The 20,640-nt window shown below is 43.1% G+C and overlaps 1 protein-coding gene across 1 annotated transcript; it reads left to right on the forward strand.

Annotated features, from left to right (window-relative positions):
• The first annotated feature begins 329 nt into the window (after window positions 1-329).
• On the forward strand, window positions 330-17,795 carry LOC308309477 (histone-arginine methyltransferase CARM1-like). Its single transcript, XM_080755348.1, has 14 exons — window positions 330-423; window positions 986-1,139; window positions 2,158-2,283; window positions 2,765-3,012; window positions 3,299-3,403; window positions 10,090-10,200; window positions 11,899-12,076; window positions 13,191-13,281; window positions 14,351-14,432; window positions 15,262-15,347; window positions 15,439-15,528; window positions 15,792-15,929; window positions 17,199-17,288; window positions 17,510-17,795. Exons 1-14 carry the CDS (start codon window positions 367-369, stop codon window positions 17,517-17,519), a joined length of 1,566 nt encoding a protein of 521 aa, XP_080611474.1. The 5' UTR covers window positions 330-366; the 3' UTR covers window positions 17,520-17,795.
• The last annotated feature ends 2,845 nt before the right edge of the window (window positions 17,796-20,640 follow it).

Here is a 20,640-nt window from a genome sequence, read left to right on the forward strand (position 1 = left end):
TCTCATGGGGATTTGCCTTATTTGGTTTCACAATACGACAATGAACGAATAAATAAATCCTGCACAACATAAAACAAAACTATGATGAAAGCAGCAGCAGCAACACACATCATGAGTCATGACAGAGATTCCATGTGCAGCTGTGTGGTTTTGGACAGAAAGGGGGAACTGTTTCCCTCCTGTTTCTTCAGCTCCCCTATACAGCGAGGTCTCATTTCTCTCCTCCCCTTTCTCCTCCTTCACCATCCCTCTCTTCCTCTCCTCATTTTCCATCTCTCTCTCTCTCTCTCTCTCTCTCTCTCTCTCTCTCTCTCTCTCTCTCAGTCAAACAGTGAAAAGCTGACCCAAGTTTCTCTAGACAGGAAAATGGAAAAGCAAGCAGAGAAGCTGTCTGTGAAGGTCTACACTCTGCAGGATGACCAGGTAGGAAGAGGACAAACAGGATAATAAACAGGTGGACTAATGTGGTTATGATTGATCTTGCTCTATGACCTGACGTGATATGACCTGAGTCCTGACTATAATTATGATCTGACGTGACAAACACTATTGTGTTGACAAGACATGACATGGCTTTGACGTGACATGGTAGTGAAACAGATGACATGACAAAATGTGACATAACATGGCATGAAATGTATATTCGTGTTTAAATGTATTTTCTTATTTGATTTATATATGATCTTTATGATTGGTATCATGTTTATTATTTATTGTAGGCCTTATTTTAATGGGGTTACGGCAAAGTTACACCTATGTGTGATATGTGCCCTTAATGTTGTGTTGGGTTGTGGGGGGGGGGGGGGTCACATATGATTGTGTTGGGGGGGGATCAAAGCATAAAATAGAATACAAACACATGATACTGCACTGTATACAACCGCTCTGATCTATGGTATACGATGGGAGACATTTATAGTAATTCCTGTGCATTCGATGGGTGGATTCATACTACATCGGGTGCATATTGTGATCTGCCTGCAAGGAGATGCAGACGGTGAACAAGGAGGTGGGGAGTGAGGAGGAGGAGGAGGAGGAGCAGGTGGTGAAGGTGTGCAGACAGAGAGGAGACCAGGAGTTGTATTTACTCCTGACCGTTGCAGGACCAACGGAGGCTCAGCAGCTCACCTTACAGGATGGTAGATATACACATGTACACTATATTATATACACCAATGGTGGGAGAAAAAGTATACTCACATTTTTGAGGGGAGCTACGCACTAGCCCATGCCCAGCTTTGTGTGTGTGTGTGCGTGTACATTTTAGCGATGATTTGATTGGCTGATCGCCCCATAACGATGATTTGATTGGCTGAGCAAAGTACATATTGAGGATAAAAAGTGAGGGCAGAAAATTGAAGACGCCGATTGTGATTGTACAGAAATACTCTGTACTGTACTTACTTTCCACCATTGATGCACACACACATACACATTACACAAACACACTATGCATGCATGCACCGATGCACGCACGTACGCAAGCGCATGTACACACACAAGGATGGGCTGCAGTGGTTCAAGAATTAGAGAGGAAAGGTTCCCGATTCAGAACCAGTTCAGACCCGTTCAGACCAGTTCAGACCCAGTTCAGACCTGTTCAGACCCGTATATGCATTGCTAGGGATTGTACTGTGTAGTTTTCTACTCTTTCTTCTGTATTCTCATTGCTGCGGTATGTTCACACTTCACACACACACAACGTTTTATTTCCCCGATTCTTCTCCCCCCTGATGCTCTTGCGTGTGTGTGTGTGTGTAGCATACATGCAGCATAATGTTTGTTATGTGCACAGAGGCATGACACTTTCCTACTTCCTGCAGCACATGCACATACCTCACCCCCTCTGTTGCTTGACCTGCCCCATAGAAACTCCCTCGTCCTCGTGTGTGTGTGTGTGTGTGTGTGTGTGTGTGTGTGTGTGTGTGTGCACGCGCGTGCGTGTGTGCGTGCGTGTGCTGACAGTGTAAACACATCACACGTTATGAGCTTGTAGATCTGCTTCCCCCCCCCCCCCCCCCCCCGAGCGACACCAGCATATGCTTTCAGAGTCTCTTCCTTCTTGCCTTTCCTGCCGTGCCTTCTCAGAGTAAGTGTTTATAATATTAAACATCGTTAAATATTAAACAACAAATTATACAAAATCTATCTTTATAGGTGATGGGGTGTCCGTAATTCAGTTTGTCGTTTCCAAGGAGACAGACTGTTGCCGGGTTGGAAGCCAGTCCCTCCTGGTAACGGTTGAAAACCTTAGTGTCCTGCTGCAGTTCCAAGCTCACGATGGTGAGTAGTTCATAGCTGATCTAAAAGCTCACGATGGTGAGTAGTTCATAGCTGATCTACAAGCTCACAACATTGCAATGTGATATGCGGCTTGTTGTAGATGCCTAGTTTCAGCTGTAAGCAGTTTAGTGTGCCAGAGGGACAAAAGTATAGACCCCTGGCTGGGGGATCTTGGTCAATTGGGTTTAAGTTAATTCATGAAGAAATTGACTTCTGAGTTCATCCATGGGCCGGGATATATAGTAGTATTATAGTTATAGTATATAGTTTTTCTCTGACTTTAGCGTTTTCTTTTAACGTCTTAATGTTTTTATCCACATTTGGAACAACAGGTTTTCTCAGCGTTATTTGTCACACAGTGTTTCTGTTCTGTGTTCCGTTCCATTCTCTCCATTCTCTCTTCCCTAACCAATAAATAAATAAATCTCTTTTATTATCATGAAATGAGGTTTGATTGTGATTGTTATTCCTGATTGTGCAGACATGCAGAAGTTCAACAGGCTGCTGAGAGGAGTCATAAGGGATTGCAATGACGGCGATGAAGATATTGATGGTGTCGATAATGATGAAGGATCCAAGGATCGATGCAACGAAGTAGGCAAGAGAGAAGACAAGGATGGAGAGATGGAGATAACGATGGGTGGAGAGAGCTTCCAGGAAGCATATAGGAGACATCCCAGTGTGTTTGCACAGTGCACTGAAGACTCCTATGCTCCACGCTGCTATCAGGTAGCTCACACACACACACCCATGCACACACACACACAAACTCATCAAACTTTGACCCTGGCCTGTTTGTGACTAGGGTCAGGGGCTATATATATATATATATATATATATATATATATATGATGACCAAGCAGACAGACATTAGCTTGGTCAATATTGTTCTCACGTTTTTGTATAGGCCTATGTCTTTAAGAATCTACATGCCTGTGTGTGTGTGTGTGTGTGTGTGTGTGTGTGTGTGTGTGTGTGTGTGTGTGTGTGTGTGTGTGTGCGCGTGTGTGTGTAGTTCCATGGCTGTCTGTCCCAGCAGCAGAACACGCTTCAGGACTACATGAGGACAGCAACGTACCACAGAGCCATTCTGCTCAACGAGACAGACTTCAGAGATAAGGTAGGAACTAAGTGACTCTGAACAGACTGCTCATGCTGTTCGGTCTACCATGTCCAATGGATGAAACGTTCAGGAAGCCGTGAGGCATGCACCAATATGTGCACACGCAGAGCAAAGTGCATGAGCCTGTGGCAAGCATCGACTCAGATCAATCCATGGTGAGGGTGGCAATCAGTTATATGTAGCCTACTTTTGTACATACACGTGTGTGTGTGTGTGTGTGTGTGTGTGTGTGTGTGTGTGTGTGTGTGTGTGTGTGTGTGTGTGTGTGTGTGTGTGTGTGTGTGTGTGTGTGTGTGTGTGTGTGTGTGTGTTTGTTTGTGTTTTATTGAGTCAAAAATGTATTGTAGCCCAGACTGGTCTCAGACAGGACAGGAACAAACTGCAGGTTGAAAATGAAAAGCCCTTCATTTAAACGAAAAGATTAAATCACCTACCGTAGGTTCCATGCATCCTGGAGGCTAATCTTTCCTGTGATAAAATGGCCACCAATGTAATAGAAAAAGTGAACCAAAGAACAATATTCCTGTACAGGATCTCCTCACTGGTCAACAAAAACATAACAGGAGACCTCATAAGGTTTCTTCGACTATGCATACACCTTGGTACCACAGCACCTCAAAGGCCCTTAAAACAAGGCTTCCCAAAACAAACTGGTCAGGCTACTACTTGGCCTCACTTCCAGAACCCACCTCACCCCTGCCCATATTGATAGGCTGGAATGGCTTAAGGTTGACGACAGAGTACAGCATCTTGCAATGGGCCTGGTCTACAAGATTCACTACACCACCATGTACCTGTCTAAATACTCCCTTAATGTCAACGAAGTCCACACTCACAACACCAAAGGGAGTTCAACAAATCTCGGCCGACCCAGATTCGACTCAAACAAGGGCAGAGCCGGGATAAATCCTACCTAGGGCACCAAATTGCTCAGGGCCGGCACTGAACAAGGGATTAAATTCATTTAACTCCTATGCCACTAAATTGTGTAACGCCCTACCAACAGCCATAAAGAAATGTGAATGTGAACCAGCCAAAATTCTCACATGTCTCCCCCCTTCTCCGCTCCATTGGCTCCCGGTCTCTGCTCACACAGAATACGAAACTCTGATGCTGGCATGAAATTAGTTTTCTTCGACGGGTGGCTGGCATCTCCCTTAGAGATAGGGTGAGAAGTTCAGTCACACGAGAGAGACTCGGAGTAGAACCGCTGCTCCTGCGCCTGGAAAGGAGTCAGCTGAGGTGGTTCGGGCATCTGGTTAGGATGCCTCTCGGGCGCCTCCCTAGGGAGGTCCTCGAGGCACGTCCCACTGGGAGGAGACCCCGGGGCAGACCAAGGCGCAGTTGGAGGAAACACATCGACTCACTGGCCTTGGAACATCTCGGAATCCCCCAGGAGGAATTCACTAATGTTGCTCTGGAGAGGGAAGTCTGGAGCATGGATGGATGGATGGATGATGCTGGCATTCAAAGCAACCAAAGGTATGGCACCCCCATATCTTGCAAGTCTGATTGAACCCTATAAACCCTCCCGCGCACTCAGATCAGCCAACGCAGGAAAGCTGGAAGTACCTTTACTAAACGCCGGAACAACGCTCCACACGTCTTTAAATGTTCTGATGAATTGAAAATGGAGGACTCTGATGTAAACTTTTTAGTCTTTATAGTGCTTTTCGTGGTTTCGTCCTCAAAGTAGCAGTTTTTGTATTGACTTGGTCTTTTGTTTGAAATGTATACCCATTCTACCTACTGTGTGATTTTCAATCAATCAATCAATCAGGTCTATCCTGGTTAGTTCCAGAAAGTGGGTTCAAATGGACTTTTATGGGCTAAATCATCCTTCAATATGACATTTTAAAAAATCCTCAAGTGACAATTATTTCATTCAGTCATATTCCCTCAGGACCCTCAGTCACTACACTAAAATATACACAGAAAACACCCTCAGATCAGTTCATCCAACCATTTCATTATATCAGCCTGACTGACAGCAAGCTGTGGCCCAATTAGAAGAGAGACACTACCCCAAAGGCCCACACCTGTCTGACAGTGCCTAGCAGCCTGTTTCCTGTGTGCACACTGCACAGCACTGCAGATACAGCAGGTGAAACAAATCCCAATGAAATGAATCAGAGTGAGAGCAGACTAGCACATAGGAGCCACTTCAGATTGGGAAGTGCTTTCTGATACTCATGTATCAGAAAACGTCATAGAATAATAACATCAGTTGTGTACAACAAAACACAGCATGACTTTAGCCTGTTGTGAGGAGCAACGTCGAGTCATCTAAAGCATGATGTGCTGATTTAATTTGCAAGCCTTGGTGAGTGACACACACTGTTTGATGCATTAGCTGCTAGGTGGCTCTTATGAGTGAAGTCCCAGTGCTATACTGCTGAATTGAGTAATGCAACTGTAATTTAAAGTTTGTTTGGTGTTAAGCTAAAAATCGTTTTAGCACTAAAGATGTATTATTTAATGTGGTTAAAATGTGTGTCAAAGTCATTCATGTTTTATTTCTAGTGTCTCACACAATTGCTGGACTCTGCCATTACTAATTTGAGTGTAATGGATAAACCACCATCGGTGAGAAGAAGATATATGTTTGAACTATTGTTGAATTGAATTGTAATTGTTACATGAATGTGAATTTGAATGGTTGAATATATTTATTGCCATCAGTATTTGAAGTGAACCCATATGCAGCATTGTGTTTATCATGTATTGTGCCTCTGGCCTTGCTTTATGCAGGTCAGGTTTTTGGTTTGGATTCATCTGCTCTGATTCAGCCTGACTCAAGGATGACGAGCTGCCCGTGATTGGAAGAACCCAGACGAGTGAAATTCTCCTTTAGACAGACCCCCCCCCCAGTGTGGTAGGAAATTGTCACACACACACACACACACACACACTGCCGTGCAAGGAGCATTGCAGTGCAGTACTGGTGATACACGCACACAAACGGAACCACACACTAACTGGACATTGTCACACACATACGGCATACCCCCTACCCTGTGAGGAACAGTGCAGGACTGGACAATTAGACTAACACGTGCACACAACTCTCTGCCCTGCAAGGAGCAGTGCAGGCCGTAACAGTGGATATTTAGCTGTTAGCTCACTAAGGTTCAGACACTTTCTGTGTCTTTCTTTGAGACTATTTTATAGCCACTTAGTAGTGTATGGATTTATTGTCATTGAATGTGTTTTGATTTATTGTCCTCGTTATTGCGTGTTGATAATTCTGGATTCAAATCCTAATTGAGTAATTGTTTTTTTAAATGCATTGAATACTGATCTGAACTGGTTTAGATACTGCAACTAGTAGTAATAATAATAATAACTAGGAGAAAGCCATGGACAGGAGAGACAGGCCTTCTTACCCCTGGAGTGTGATGAAGCCACACGTCTGGTTGTGTTGCTTCTTTTTCAGACTGCTCAATTCCCTAGAGGGAATAAACATTCAGACGTATTAAAACACAGCAAATAGTGGTCTGATAAGTTCACCGTCTTACTTGGAGATGATTATCTCATAGAGAATGTCTCCAAACGTCTTCTGCTCTTCCTTATTCACTTTCTCCTTGCCTTCAATCGGAATGATCTATCAAGACAAAGATGGTCATTTATGAGAGACACACACAAAACTGGAACACTGTTTCCCAAACAGTGGGTTGGGACCCATTTGTCAGTCGTGTTTGGTTTTCCAAGTAAAAAAGAAACGGTATCGAGTATCGCCCTCTTCCCATTTGCGACGCCTGGCGCTAGGATACTGTTTTTTTTGTTTTGTTTTTACTTGGAAAAGCAAACATGGTGTGCAGGATTTTTTGTGCATGGAGAGATGTGTGCTAACGGAGTGGTTTGGTAGGCGAAGGAGCACGAATAAACGGCCATGTGCTTGTGTACCCCCTTTCTATTAGGGTAGAAGGATGCATGAAAAACTAATAATAATAATAATAAAAAAAAAAAATATATATATATATATATATATATATATATGATAGAGAGAAGCCTAATGAAATAAATGACTAAATAAGAAATTGGGTCAACCCTACACAATAAACAATTATTAAATTAAGAAAGATTTAAACAGTGCAGGTACTGTAAGAAGTCCTTTCTGGTCTGAGGCTCTGCTCGATGTAAAACATCAACTGCACACTCTGTTTGATATCTGTGGCCAAGTTGTCGTCAGGAATCGGATGTTGTCTAGTTGGTCTCTCAAACCAGACACGACATCAGTCACATCTGTGAAGGACCTCAGAGGACCGACGACCACACTGGGTGAGACTCTGAATGAATGTGATGATGTCCTTTTCAGCTTTACTGGTTGAGTCAGTCCACTCCTGAAGCTGTCTCTCGAGATCGGCGACTCAACTCCAAAATCACAACAGACTCCAGCTTCTGCCGAGTCTCCACTTTCAGCTGAGCTTCAATCGCCAGGCTTCCTCCTTCTGGTCGGGTTAGGGACGCCTTGAGCCGACTTTCCGCTTCCTCCTTCTGGTCGGTCTCTGCCTTCAGCCGGCTCTCCAGCTCGGACACTTTGTCGGATATTTGAGGGCTAATTAGAGGACGGACACGTATGCAGACCTTTACTGCCGATTCCTCCGCCATCATAACAGACTACGGACAGTGGGCTACGGAGCGGAGGAGTCTGAGGAGATGTTAGAGCAGATACATGGTGTGCGGACAACCCTTCTTTCTCGCTGTACCTACCCATATAGTACCCATGGGGACGTAGGGAGAACATGCAAACTACACACACACAAAAGCCCTTTTTGCCAACCCCACCTCGGGTATGGGCACTGATGCCCCCAACGCCACATAAGAGGTCTTGATATAAGAATTTAAAATATAATATTAGAATAAGAATAAGGAGGCAGCAGGTGTTTAACTCTGGGGTTGTTCGTGTTCACGAAGGTCTTCCGGTGTTGCAGTTTAACTTGTGTGTGTGTGTGTGTGTGTGTGTGTGTGTGTGTGTGCGTGCGTGTGTGCGCGTGTGTGTGTACTTACTGTCCTGTGATCCAGAGGGGGATATTGATGGAGACGAAGCTGAATGGAACTGTCCTCCCAGCTGACAGACAGACAGACAGACAGACAGACAGTATTGTCAGTCAGAGTAGTTGGGTGCACCCACAGATTAAAAAATAAATAAAAACTTAGATTAGACAATCTTTTTATTTTCTTTTTTTATCCCACGACTTTGCAACCCATTTTTTCACCCAGTGTCAATTGTCTAATGTAATCCTGGGCGCTACACTTCCTCTGCCAACCTGGGGGGGCAGCGGACTGACCTCATGTTTCCTTCTATGCATGAGGAGTCCAAGCTGCTTTTCACCTGACAGGGGAGAGTTTCCCCGGCCGGACGTAGCGCGTGGAAGGAACACGTTATTCCGACCAGTTCCTTCCCCTCCATCAGGCCAGGCTGGCCAGGGGGAGGTAGTTTAGAGACCAGGATTACTGCATGGTTTTTGTGAGGGTACCTACCCTAGGGGACATGGGGAGAACATGCAAACTCCACACAGAAAGGTCCTTTAGTTTAGAGAATCTTGAGAAACTGTTTAATTGATATCAAGGTACCTCATTATTGCTTATTGTCATGTTTGTCGCATTGTTTTATTTTATTTTTCTATTTAAATTTACATAAAATTCAGATGGTCAACTGAAGGTGATTTGCATCTAGTCTCATTATTTACCCCTGTGGCTCCAGTAGACGAACCTACTGTAACTACTAGTCCAACTGTGCTGCTGCTGCTCAATCAGATTTGACATTGCAGTTGATAAGATGGCTGTCTGATAAACATTTATTTTACTTTACTTAAAGTATCCAATGACCACTTATATGAAATGGTCATACCATTGACCTCCATCACCTCAGAATCTTGCTGTGCTGCCCCCACCACCAGTGACCATATTTCGGATTAGGGCTGCACAAAGTTTCAGATCTCATTTCGCACTTCCAAAGCCAGCTCATTCTTTGGAAGAAGCTGTAGCAAAACCATGGTATAAAACTGCACATAAACTACTGTCTTCAGATCAGTAGTCTTGAGTGCCCTACTTCACGGCTGTGAAACTTCGACAACCTACCGTCGTCGCATCCAGCAGCTGGAGCGGCTCCACCAGAACATCAAATACCAGGACAAGTTGTCAAATGTCAAGGGCCTGCAGAAGTTTGGTGTACCCAATATTGAAAGCCTGACCATCAAGGCCCAGCTCCGGTGGGCCGGTCAAAGCCTGACCATCAAGGCCCAACTCCGGTGGGCCGGTCAAAGCCTGACAACCGCATACCAAAGATGCTGATGCTCTACTACGGGCAGCTGAAGGAGGGACAGCGTGGCCTGGGAAGACCCCTTCTCTGCCTTAGAGACACACTGAAGGTCAACCTCCCAACATCGATACAGCCAACTGGAAAAGGTGGAGGCACCAGCTTACCCAAGGCATTGAGACCTTTGAACAGGCAAGAGCAGCATCAATCCAAGACGAGCAAGAACACTCTTGACTTCCCTGCAGTGTCTGAGGAAGACTGTGTGCTCTAAGGGGTAAGGGCTACGCTCCCACACGAGGAGCCACGCTGGGAGACTCCACAATAGACATAGGATGCATAGCAAGTGTTACTGATGTTATTTGACAGAAATATAGCCCAACAGTACATTTTAGTCTTTTGCTTTCTGTCTCATTCTGTCCAGGTGGTTCTAAATGTGGGCTGTGGTTCTGCTATCCTGTCTTTCTTTGCGGTCCAAGCAGGAGCAAAGAAAGTGTATGCTGTTGAGACCAGTCCCATGGCCAAGTACGCCCAGGTCAGTGGTGAAATTGTAAGCTAGCTTTGCCAAGGCATGAGGCCCATATGGGCAGGAGACTATCTCCTCTTTCTGTAGCGTGTACAAGTTCTGTACTACACCCCCTGGACATGACTAGTATGTCGCAGGGACATAGACATATCCCCAATCCAACGCAAACTGCAGAGCAGGGAGGCTTTGGGTCCCACTTATAGAGTTGTTGGTATGATCTGGTCGGGCATCGAACCCCCAACCTCCCAGTCTCTAACCTCAAGACCACTGAGCTGAAATAATGTTTCTACTAAATTTAGTATTAAATTATTTCCCGATACATTGGCCAAACCAATACAGGTTATATCAGTCAGGCTCAAATTAACACTGTTAGGGTTCCAGGTTCTAGTCCCTGTGTAGGTCGATGCCACACATGTTTAGTAATGCTCGGTAATCCTACCAAGCCATATACAAGAGCAACCATTAACAATATTGTCTCCAAATAACAGTAGGCTGGTACAGTATATATTCCTTCTGTCCTACATAATTCAGTCACTAAAAGATGTTTTGATTTGAGAGAGGCCTGCACAGCTTAAAAATAAATGAGATCGTTACTAGTAAGAAGCCTAGAGGACAATAAGGAACATTCAATCCTTTCATTGTCAAAAATGGGTTGGCATGTATTGTATACGGTACAGTAGTTGTGCATGCATGTGCACAGTATGTATGTGTACGTGCATGTGATGGTGATAAATCTGTTATCAAATTCAATCATCAAGTCGGTCATGAATACACTCGCCCTAGCCCTTACAGTAAGTTTGTGTGTGAGAGGCACTGTGATCATATTTCCAGGGTTTGGTGGTTTAGGTTTTGGCTCCAGCAGAGCTAGCTCGCACGCACGCACACACACACACACACACACACAGAACATACAATGCACATACTGTACAATGCGCACACACATAGAACATACAATGCACATACTGTACACACACACGCACACATAGAACATACAATGCACATACTGTACAATGCATACAGTACACACACGCGCGCACGCTTATGCACAAACATAGCCAGAGAGAGGGAGCAAGAACAGGGGGGAGAGATCTACAGAGCGTGGCATTCTTGGTAGTTAATGGGTTGAGCCGACATCTGGACCAGCATTCAGTTGGGGGTGCTGGTGAAGGTTTCATTTCAAAATACAAACTCACCATCAACATGATCCCTACGTCTGGTGCTGTACAAATGTACTGTAAATGTAACCAAATGGTGTGTTGGCTCTATGTACTCTTGAACTGTACGACCTGTGGTTCAATACAGTTCTAGTTTAAACGATGGAAGTCCGCACACAGCTCTGCTCCACAGTGCTTAATTTATTAAAAAACAAGAAATTATGACTTAGTCATATTTGTCAGGTGAAACAGGCGCTGTCCATTGTGCACCTGCCCCCTCCCCTCCATTTATTTCATATTTAAATGTTGATTTCAGCTCTGATATTTATTTCAGACATGCTCTAGTATGAGAGTCTGCCAGTGCTATTAACTAATATTGGATAAAATATAAATAAAATCTGTTTTTCTCCTCTGGTGAAAAGCTGGAGGTTGCACGATGGCAGGCTCTCAGTCAAATGTGGTCACCATGTGTCCAGCAGATCGGCTGTATGAGCCACATGTTGCATTGACATGTTAAAATGAGGTGTGAGAGCATGTGAACTCCTGTCTACAGGTGTTGGTGCAGAACAACCAGCTCTCGGATCGTGTCGTAGTCCTGGAGGGGAAGATGGAAGACGTCACATGCCCAGAGATGGTTGATATCATCATTTCTGAACCAATCGGATACATGCTGCTCAGCGAGCGGACAATGGAGAGCTTCCTGTGTGCCAGGAAGTGGCTCAGACCTAACGGTAGGAGGGGAGGCACTTTTTTGTGATTGGGTGGAACACACTACTAAATGCTTGTGATTGGGTGGTGGAACACACTACTAAATGCTTGTGATTGGGTGGAACACACTACTAAATGCTTGCCTTGCTAGCTTATCTTTTGCCGCCGGGGAGCGCTCGAGACTTCGCTCAGTGCAAAGAACGCAGCCTCAAAGGGTAGTCGCAGCCTCAAAAGACCATTACGTGCACAGTAAAGGCCCTATTTTTGCAGGTGACTTATGCTAATTCTTCCCTAGATATTGTTCTTCCCCTTACTACTTAACTAAACTTCTTTGCCCTTTGTACTATTTTGAAAAATATTTGAAAATTGTTCAACTAGCCGATCAACACACTGTGAGGTTTTTCATAATGGTAAAAAAATAAAACGGCAAAGAAGTTTAGCGATAAGATGTAAGGCACTGGTGAAAATAGGGCCACAAATGTCTTTACACACTGGCAGTGTTGATGAATAAACAGCCCGAAGTAAGTGAACATTCACAAACTAAGGGAAAACGAGTATTGGGCCTGGGGGGGCCCGTTCATGCTAATGACTTATTTGTAGTGAAAAATCAACCTTGTTCCGTATAAAAATAAATAGTCATTATAGACTAATCCGCAGAGCTGTGCCCTGTAGGCCAGTAGGGAAGTCTGGACGGATTTGTCTTATCACCTCATCATACAGTATACGCATTCCGTGTGGATGTAGTAATGTCGCAAACAATGGTCATAAGAAATGCATCATTTCAGGCAAAATAATTACATGAAATAAACGTCCCCAGTCTGTGAAGACCGTATAGGCTACTACGTACTGTCGACCGGGTCCACCATGCAGCCTTCTATTCTATACTTGGGGCCCCGTCCTTTTTCCCTCTACACGCCAATCCGAATATATCTCGACCTACAAGCTCCAGGATATCAATCGTCACAGGATGGGGTGTGACAACACACAACTACTACAAAGGATGACCGGCAACACTAGTACATGCACTTAAACATAACGGGTACACAAGAAATGGATTCATCCAACATTGTGAGCTTGTAGATGAGCACTCATCTCATTGTCTCCCCTGTCTTATCATGTCTGTGTTCTTTCGTGCAGGTCTGATGTTTCCTTCATCTGGTGACATCCATCTGGCTCCATTCACCGATGAGCAACTCTACATAGAGCACTACACAAAAGCTAGCTTCTGGTTAGAGAACACTCATGCACGCACGCAGCAAACTGAGTAGAGTAGTTTTGGGGGAGCACAGTCATTGACTATTGCATTGTGCATGACATCGGGAGAATAATTTGAAATTGAGAGCACAGTGCAGGAGAAAAGGGTTAAAAAGAGGCAGGCTTATAATACTAGAACTATGCGTGTTGGCAGGTATTTTCTCACACACGCACAGGCACACACACACACACACACACACACACACACACACACACACAGTGCTGGACCCCCCACCCAGGATCTGCTGTTGGGCTATGACCCCAGTCAGGCGTGTATCCTGTCGGGTGTAAAACGCTCCACTTCAGACCAGCTCTGACACTCACACAATATGCACAGACCATCAGGCTGGAGAGACTGCAGTACGTTTGAGGGTTTGAATCACACAATATGCACAGACCATCAGGCTGCAGAGACTGCAGTACGTTTGAGGGTTTGAATCTTCAGAGGTGAATCATAAAATGAACGTTATAATTTATTATAGTGAAAATATTTTATACAACCAATTGTTTTTCTTCTAGACTAGAGAATACATGTTTGGTTCCTCAGGTAGGTATCTCTTTTTTTTTTTTATGTTTAGAACAGGACACGAGATGCAATATCCATGATATCTTTACAAGAATGGGCATAAACTGGCTTTAAGTCGTACAGTTGGAGATCAATGATCTGATAAGTTTGTGTTTGTGTCTTAACACCAGTATGAGGGGGAGGATGACAAGCTCAGTCACATCTGAGGAATGAAAGCAAACCGTAAACTAATGGTCAAATTCAAACACAGACTTCTGAAAGACCCTGTTCATTTGATGTGGTTCAGTGTAGTTCAGATCCGTTTGATGCGATTTCGCTGAATTTGGTTTAGGTAAATAAGACTCGGAGCAAGTTAAGTTCGATTCCTTTATCTAGTGTATTTCTTTATGGTTTCTGTGGTGAGCATAAATCGTGTGTGTGTGTGTGTGTGTGAGAGAAACTACATGGTGCTATAATACCGTATATTTCTATCCTTATTCAGTGGATGGTCTATATATATTTGTCTCTTTCTCTCCAGGCATCAGAGGTGCTTTTATGGGATAAACCTCAGTGGTCTCCACACTGCTGCAGTGGATGAGTTCTTCAGACAGCCAATAATGGTCAGTACCACTACTGTCTTTCTCTTATGGTTTGTCTAAAGAGGTCTGTAAACCAGGATAAGGTGAAATATCACTTTAGTGATTAACTAAAAATTCTATTTACTCAATAGACCCAATGAGAAAGTAGACACGGGTGATCATGGTAAAAGGGCAAATGCCTCATGGTGAAACCATTTTGGCCAATAACTCTTGACTCCTGATTCTGGATTCCTTGGATCATGATGCATTTACTTTCACCACTCTTACAGATCATACTCTCTGGACTCATGTGATGAACATTGTGGCATAATTCTGAATTGTCATATTACCATCCGATCTCACTTTTCATTGCAACTACATGTTTTATTATAATTATTTGATACCAAATAGGTAACAAACGATCTTATGAGTTACGACCAGTTGAATTGGTGCAGTCCGGCCATTACATACTATAATATATATATATATTTATTTTTCTATAACTTCATTTAGCAGTGTGCCTGCAATATTTCTTACAAACACCGTCGTGTCATAAACAAAACATGTGATCAAACCTCATTATTGATGATTGATTGCATGTTGGGGAGTCTGCACTTTTACGGTAAAAAGTGCACCTCAAAAAGTGATATCGTGTATCCTGCCCCACAAGTGACACAGCCCTGGGTAGTCCACCCAGCCTGGCGGAGATGTGCACTGCGAGGAGAGCCTGTTTCTAGTTTTTTTTTTTTTTTCGAGACTATTTTCACAATAGTTTACCGTGTACTGTTTATGTACTGTGTGTGCTGAATGACGCCATTTGTGAACTATACTGCTTTGGTTCCATACAAACATGTTTTTTCGTTACTATTAGGACACGTTTGACATGCAAATTCTGATGTCCAGGTCGGTGAAGTACACCGTCAACTTCCTGGACGCTAAAGAGGAAGAGCTGCGAAGGTTAGGGTCAGGTGGCAAATTACACCCCAAATAATGGCCAGTCATGTACGTTTACATTGCTGTCATCTGTGTGTGTGTGTGTGTGTTCTAGAGTGGAGATTCCTTTTGTGTTCACGTTGTTCCAGTCTGGTCTGGTCCATGGTCTTGCCTTCTGGTTTGATGTGGCCTTTCAGGGATCCAGGTGAAAAACAACACGACTGCTACTTTTTTTTTAATTTTATCTTGTGAATTTATGTTTTCTGTGTTTTTGGTTTTTGTTTGTTAATTCCTTTTACTCAGCCCTACTGGCCTATTATCAATTTGGGAGGGTTAGGGGTAACCACTGCTCTAAACCAGTGTTTTTCAACCAGTGGTCCGTGGCCCAAAGGCCGAATAAATAATGGACCCTGAAAGAGGTTGATAACCACTGCTCTAAACAAAGTCGTCTCAATCTTTCTCCAACAGCGCCACCGTGTGGCTCTCTACCGCCCCGTCAGAGCCGCTGACTCACTGGTACCAGGTCCGGTGTCTGCTGCAGACCCCGCTGTTTGCCAAACTGGGTCAAACTTTGTCGGGTACTGTCGTGTTCACGGACAACAAAAGGTAGATGGAGGGTTTATTGTAGACAGTCTATTTGGTTTATAATGTATTGGTTTATATTATTTTACCCTGTTAACCCATTTAGGCCTGACCTCGAAAATTTTAAATATTCTATAAATAAATAATTTTCACGATTCTTCAAAAATAGCAGACAGTCTGTTTCTAGTGAAAATGTAACTAATCCAGTAGCGGTAACAATAGTGTTTTCTCTCAGTCAGTTGATTCTTCATATCCATATGAGTGAAGCGGCCAGGATGATATTATATGAATTTATGAAGCGATCTAAAATCCTCCTATGGGGATTACAATGCAAATAAAATGATTGAGGTCAAAGTGGCTCAGATTGAGCTGAAACTTACCCAACTGTGTCACACAGCATAGATAAATGTTATAGTCATGTATGACAGACAACTGATGTCTAGATGACAACAATACCTCAAACTTAAATGTAGGACCCTTGTGAACACAAACTCTAGAAAGCTTAACTCTCTTTACACCTTAACAGAGGAATAAACGATAAACTCAAACATTCTCTTAAACATAAACCCTAGCTCAGACAACATAACGGCACTGTAATCAAGCAAAAGTTCCTTGTACTGTATATACATTAAAAGCTCTTCAACTGGGTTGCCCAGGTGGAAGCAATCTCTCAATTATGGGATGCACAGACTGGGGGAGGGGGAGCAGAACCAAGGGAAAGACCCATGGGGAAGAACGCACTGGGCAAAGTCACAGCAGGGCAGACTGTACACTACAGCAGTGGATCCCAAAGTGGGGTCCTTGAGGGAGCTCCAGGGGGTCCCTAGCTAAATGATAGACCCCTATGGGTCTGTAACTCTGAGAGTGTACGAATGGAACATTTGTACACTCAGTTAAATTGGTTAAAACATTGATTTTACAATATAGGATAGAAATGCCCTCAAACTGGGGGTCCTTGAAATGAAATGAAATGGTTGAGAATCACTGCTAGAGCTGTATAAATCTTCTCTTATGTGGGTCCCTGCAGGCATATCTTTTCTAATGGGGGTCCGCGGGCTAATTGGTGTCAACTTGGGGGTCCTTGACATGAAAAGGTTTGGGAACCCTTGCTGTACATGTGCACTACAGTATGGAAGGCCACACAGGGCAGAGGCCAGAATGGTGGCTAGCCACATGAAGTCTGAGATGCACATTGTTTTAATGGAGATTCCTAGCCAGTTCTGTGTGTTTCTGGTTATATCTATACTATTTTAATCTCATCAATTATATTGTCCTTTTGCACCTAAAACCAAGGCGGAGTTATGACATCCACATCACTGCCATGGTCAACGAATCAGGGTTCAGATCTGGAAACATGCTGGACCTGAAAAACCCTTTCTTCAGGTCTGCCCCTACTCACACATGTACACAAATGATCATACAGTAGAACAATTAAAAAGGAACAAATACATCATAAATCATAGAAAAGAACTTCACACATATACTGTACATATTTTATACCTGATCAATGTTAATATCCAGATTGTATACCCTATTGTATTGACATTATTATTATGACTGCAATTTTCCTTTGACACCTGTTTGTTTCTCCTTCCTCTCTAAAGGTATATGTGAACAATCATCAAATTCACTGATCCACACCACTATATGGTTATTGACACCCCCCCCCCAGTTGTACACAACTGACAATCTACATTTATTTCTGAGTGTAAAACATGTCGAATCATAATTCCATGTTGACCTTATTATTGTCAAATTGTTTTTATTTCTAAAATATTTTTTTTATTGTTTATTCCTCATCAAATGTCTTTTAATGTTTTATTGCTTATGTAGAACACTTAATTGCCCATTTGTATGAAATGTGCTAAAATAAACTTGACTAGCTTTGTAGATCGTCGCACAGAGCCTGTGTTTGCGCGCTGTATATTTATATTACTCTATAGCTCAGCCTGATTTAAAGGTTGTCCACACCAAGCACTATAACTTTAATTTATAAATTAGTTGAGCACCCACGGGCAAAAACATACATCTGTTCTGCACATATGGCCATGGCAATCAATTGGTAGCAATAAAATATCAAGTCCAGAATTAAAGTTTACTAACTCGGCCCTAATTTATTTTAAAAACTATTCCATCTGAGACTGTCAAAACAAATGACAGCATATTAATGCAAGGTACATGAAATATACCTTCACTTTATTTCAAAAGGACCCCCCCCCCCCCCAAAAAAAAGGAAACAATGAAACCCTGCAAAGCTTACAAATGGTATGTGAAGACTAATTACAAAAAGTATAGCTAAAAATCATGAATGGGATGTAAGGACACAGAAGTACAGTGAGAATTTAATGTTCATATTGTCACATTAGAATGGTCACAGCTGAGATGAATAGAGGGTATGTTTAAGAAGGTGGATGAAACCCTAGGCCGATGATGTAGTTTTGTTTTCCAGATCAGGTTAAAAACAAATTCAAACATGGCATGCTGCACATGTGGAGCTTCATGTTCTACCAAGCGACCAAGTGTCCACTTAGCAGACCATTTCGTGTAGAATTTTGTACCTAGTGTTGAGCCATGTGGGATCCTGGAAAAAAATCTTTGCCATCGTCTATAGCTGCAGCTGCATGGCCAAAGCCTGTCATGTTTTAGGGTTTCAACCAGCTTTACAATAAAATATCACATGTTCCGTTCTTCATACAGACCCCCAGAACTTGTCAAATATAAATGGACTATTAGCTGAAACACCGTCTACTATCGAACTACACGCGCGCACGCACGCACACACACACACACACACACACACACACTACAGTATTGATACTTTTACTTTGTTTGAGTATACTTTTTTCAACCACTGTTTGATCCGTTTGTATAGATTTGTATATATTGATTGAGTGAGTGAGTGAGTGAGTGAGTGAGTGATTGAGTGAGTTATTGAGTGTGTATGTAGTGGCTCAGAGCCTGCAGCTTGATGGCCGCCCTAAAAAGGTGGAATATCTCGGACCGGACGTACGTGTGAGTGAAGATGTGATGATCCACAGCCCACTGGTAGAATGAGTCCTGAGCTGTCACTGAATAAACCACCAGGAACACCTCTCCACTCTTTACTGTCTCTGGAGGCCTGACCACCCAGGACATCTCTAGACCTGAGAGAGAGAGAGAGACAGAGAGACACACAGAGACAGAGAGAGACTTGATTTTAAAGAGTCCTTTATTAAGCACTGCAAGGTGATACAGACCATTACATAACCTACATGCCTAAATTAAATACGAGCAATAGGAAATAAGTTGCAGTAACACAGCCATCCTCCAAAGCTAGATCAGAAATATAAGCGCAGTTCATCATGATCCCCCACAGACAGACAGACAGACAGACAGACAGAAGGACGGACGGACGGACGGACGGACGACAGAAAGACAGACAGGTACCTCCACAGTTGATCATGTTCTGGTCATCAGGGTCTTCCAGAGGCCAGCAGTCAAACTCACTGTTGTCCAGATCATGCCAGCAGGACACACACACTAGCTACACGCACGCACGCGCGCACACACACACACACACACACACACGCATTGACGAGAGCTTGTACTGTACAATGACGAACACAACTAGGTATGCATATATAGGCATAGCAAAATATCTAATCCTTACGTGAATATTTTCCAAATCACTCCACAAAACAACCAGGAAAATTGTCCTCACAAATGTCTGTTTCTCAAATTCTACTATAGGCTAATATGGCAACATTTGGCCCTTTAAAAACAACATGAATGCAATCAAGTTTAACATTTCTTACCGTGGAAATAAAAAACAGTTTGAGCAGTTTGTCCATCTGGACGCTTGGCTGAGATTCCTTCCACACTGTAGACTGACTGATTCAATACTGAGAGAGAGAGAGAGAGAGAGAGAGAGAGAGAGAGAGAGAGAGAGAGAGAGAGAGAGAGAGAGAGAAAACTGTCACTATGACACAATAATGAATAATCTAATCACATTCATAATGTCTGAATGGTGAAAGCCACTGTAAGGCCGGATCCAAATGTCTGGATGGTGATTGATGAAGCTAATAAATGATCATCCATTTACATACAGTAAACAAACAGATACTTTTCCACTGCGCTACCCGAGTGCCTCACAAATTGTTTTATATTACCTTGTTTTAATCTTTTGTATCCAACATACGGACTACAGTGCCGTGTCCAGCAGCAGCAGGGGGGGGGGGGGGCACTTCATTTTTCAACCCCCCCCCCTCCCCTATATGTACAACAAATAGTCGCCTAAGGCTATTAAAGTGATGCTTGAAAAACAAACAAACAACAAACAAAGAAATACTTAGATGTTGAGCATTATAATGTCTTCTGCATGCATATATTACCTTGTATTTATTAACTATTCAATGAATTTGAACATGTACAATAATCATGGAGAACTTATAAATTTAACATTTGTAAAACAAATACTGGTAGGTACTACTGGCCAATCTGGACTGGGGGGCATTGGCACCCCTGTAGAAACGCCACTGACGGACTATAATATAATATTGGTATGGATATTGTTAAGTATATATTGTATCAAACATGTAGCTTCAGCTGTCAACTTCAACTTCAACATGTCAGCTTCAGCTGACACTGTAAATCAACACCACGCTGTTTGACTAAAACACACACAATCTCCTCTCCCACCGTCATCATGTGTTCATGTATCGACAGACGCACGGACTCCATCATCTGACACATTTCA

The sequence above is a fragment of the Protomyctophum bolini genome (assembly GCF_963924005.1).
Source record: "Protomyctophum bolini genome assembly, chromosome: 22".
Taxonomy (NCBI): domain Eukaryota; kingdom Metazoa; phylum Chordata; class Actinopteri; order Myctophiformes; family Myctophidae; genus Protomyctophum; species Protomyctophum bolini.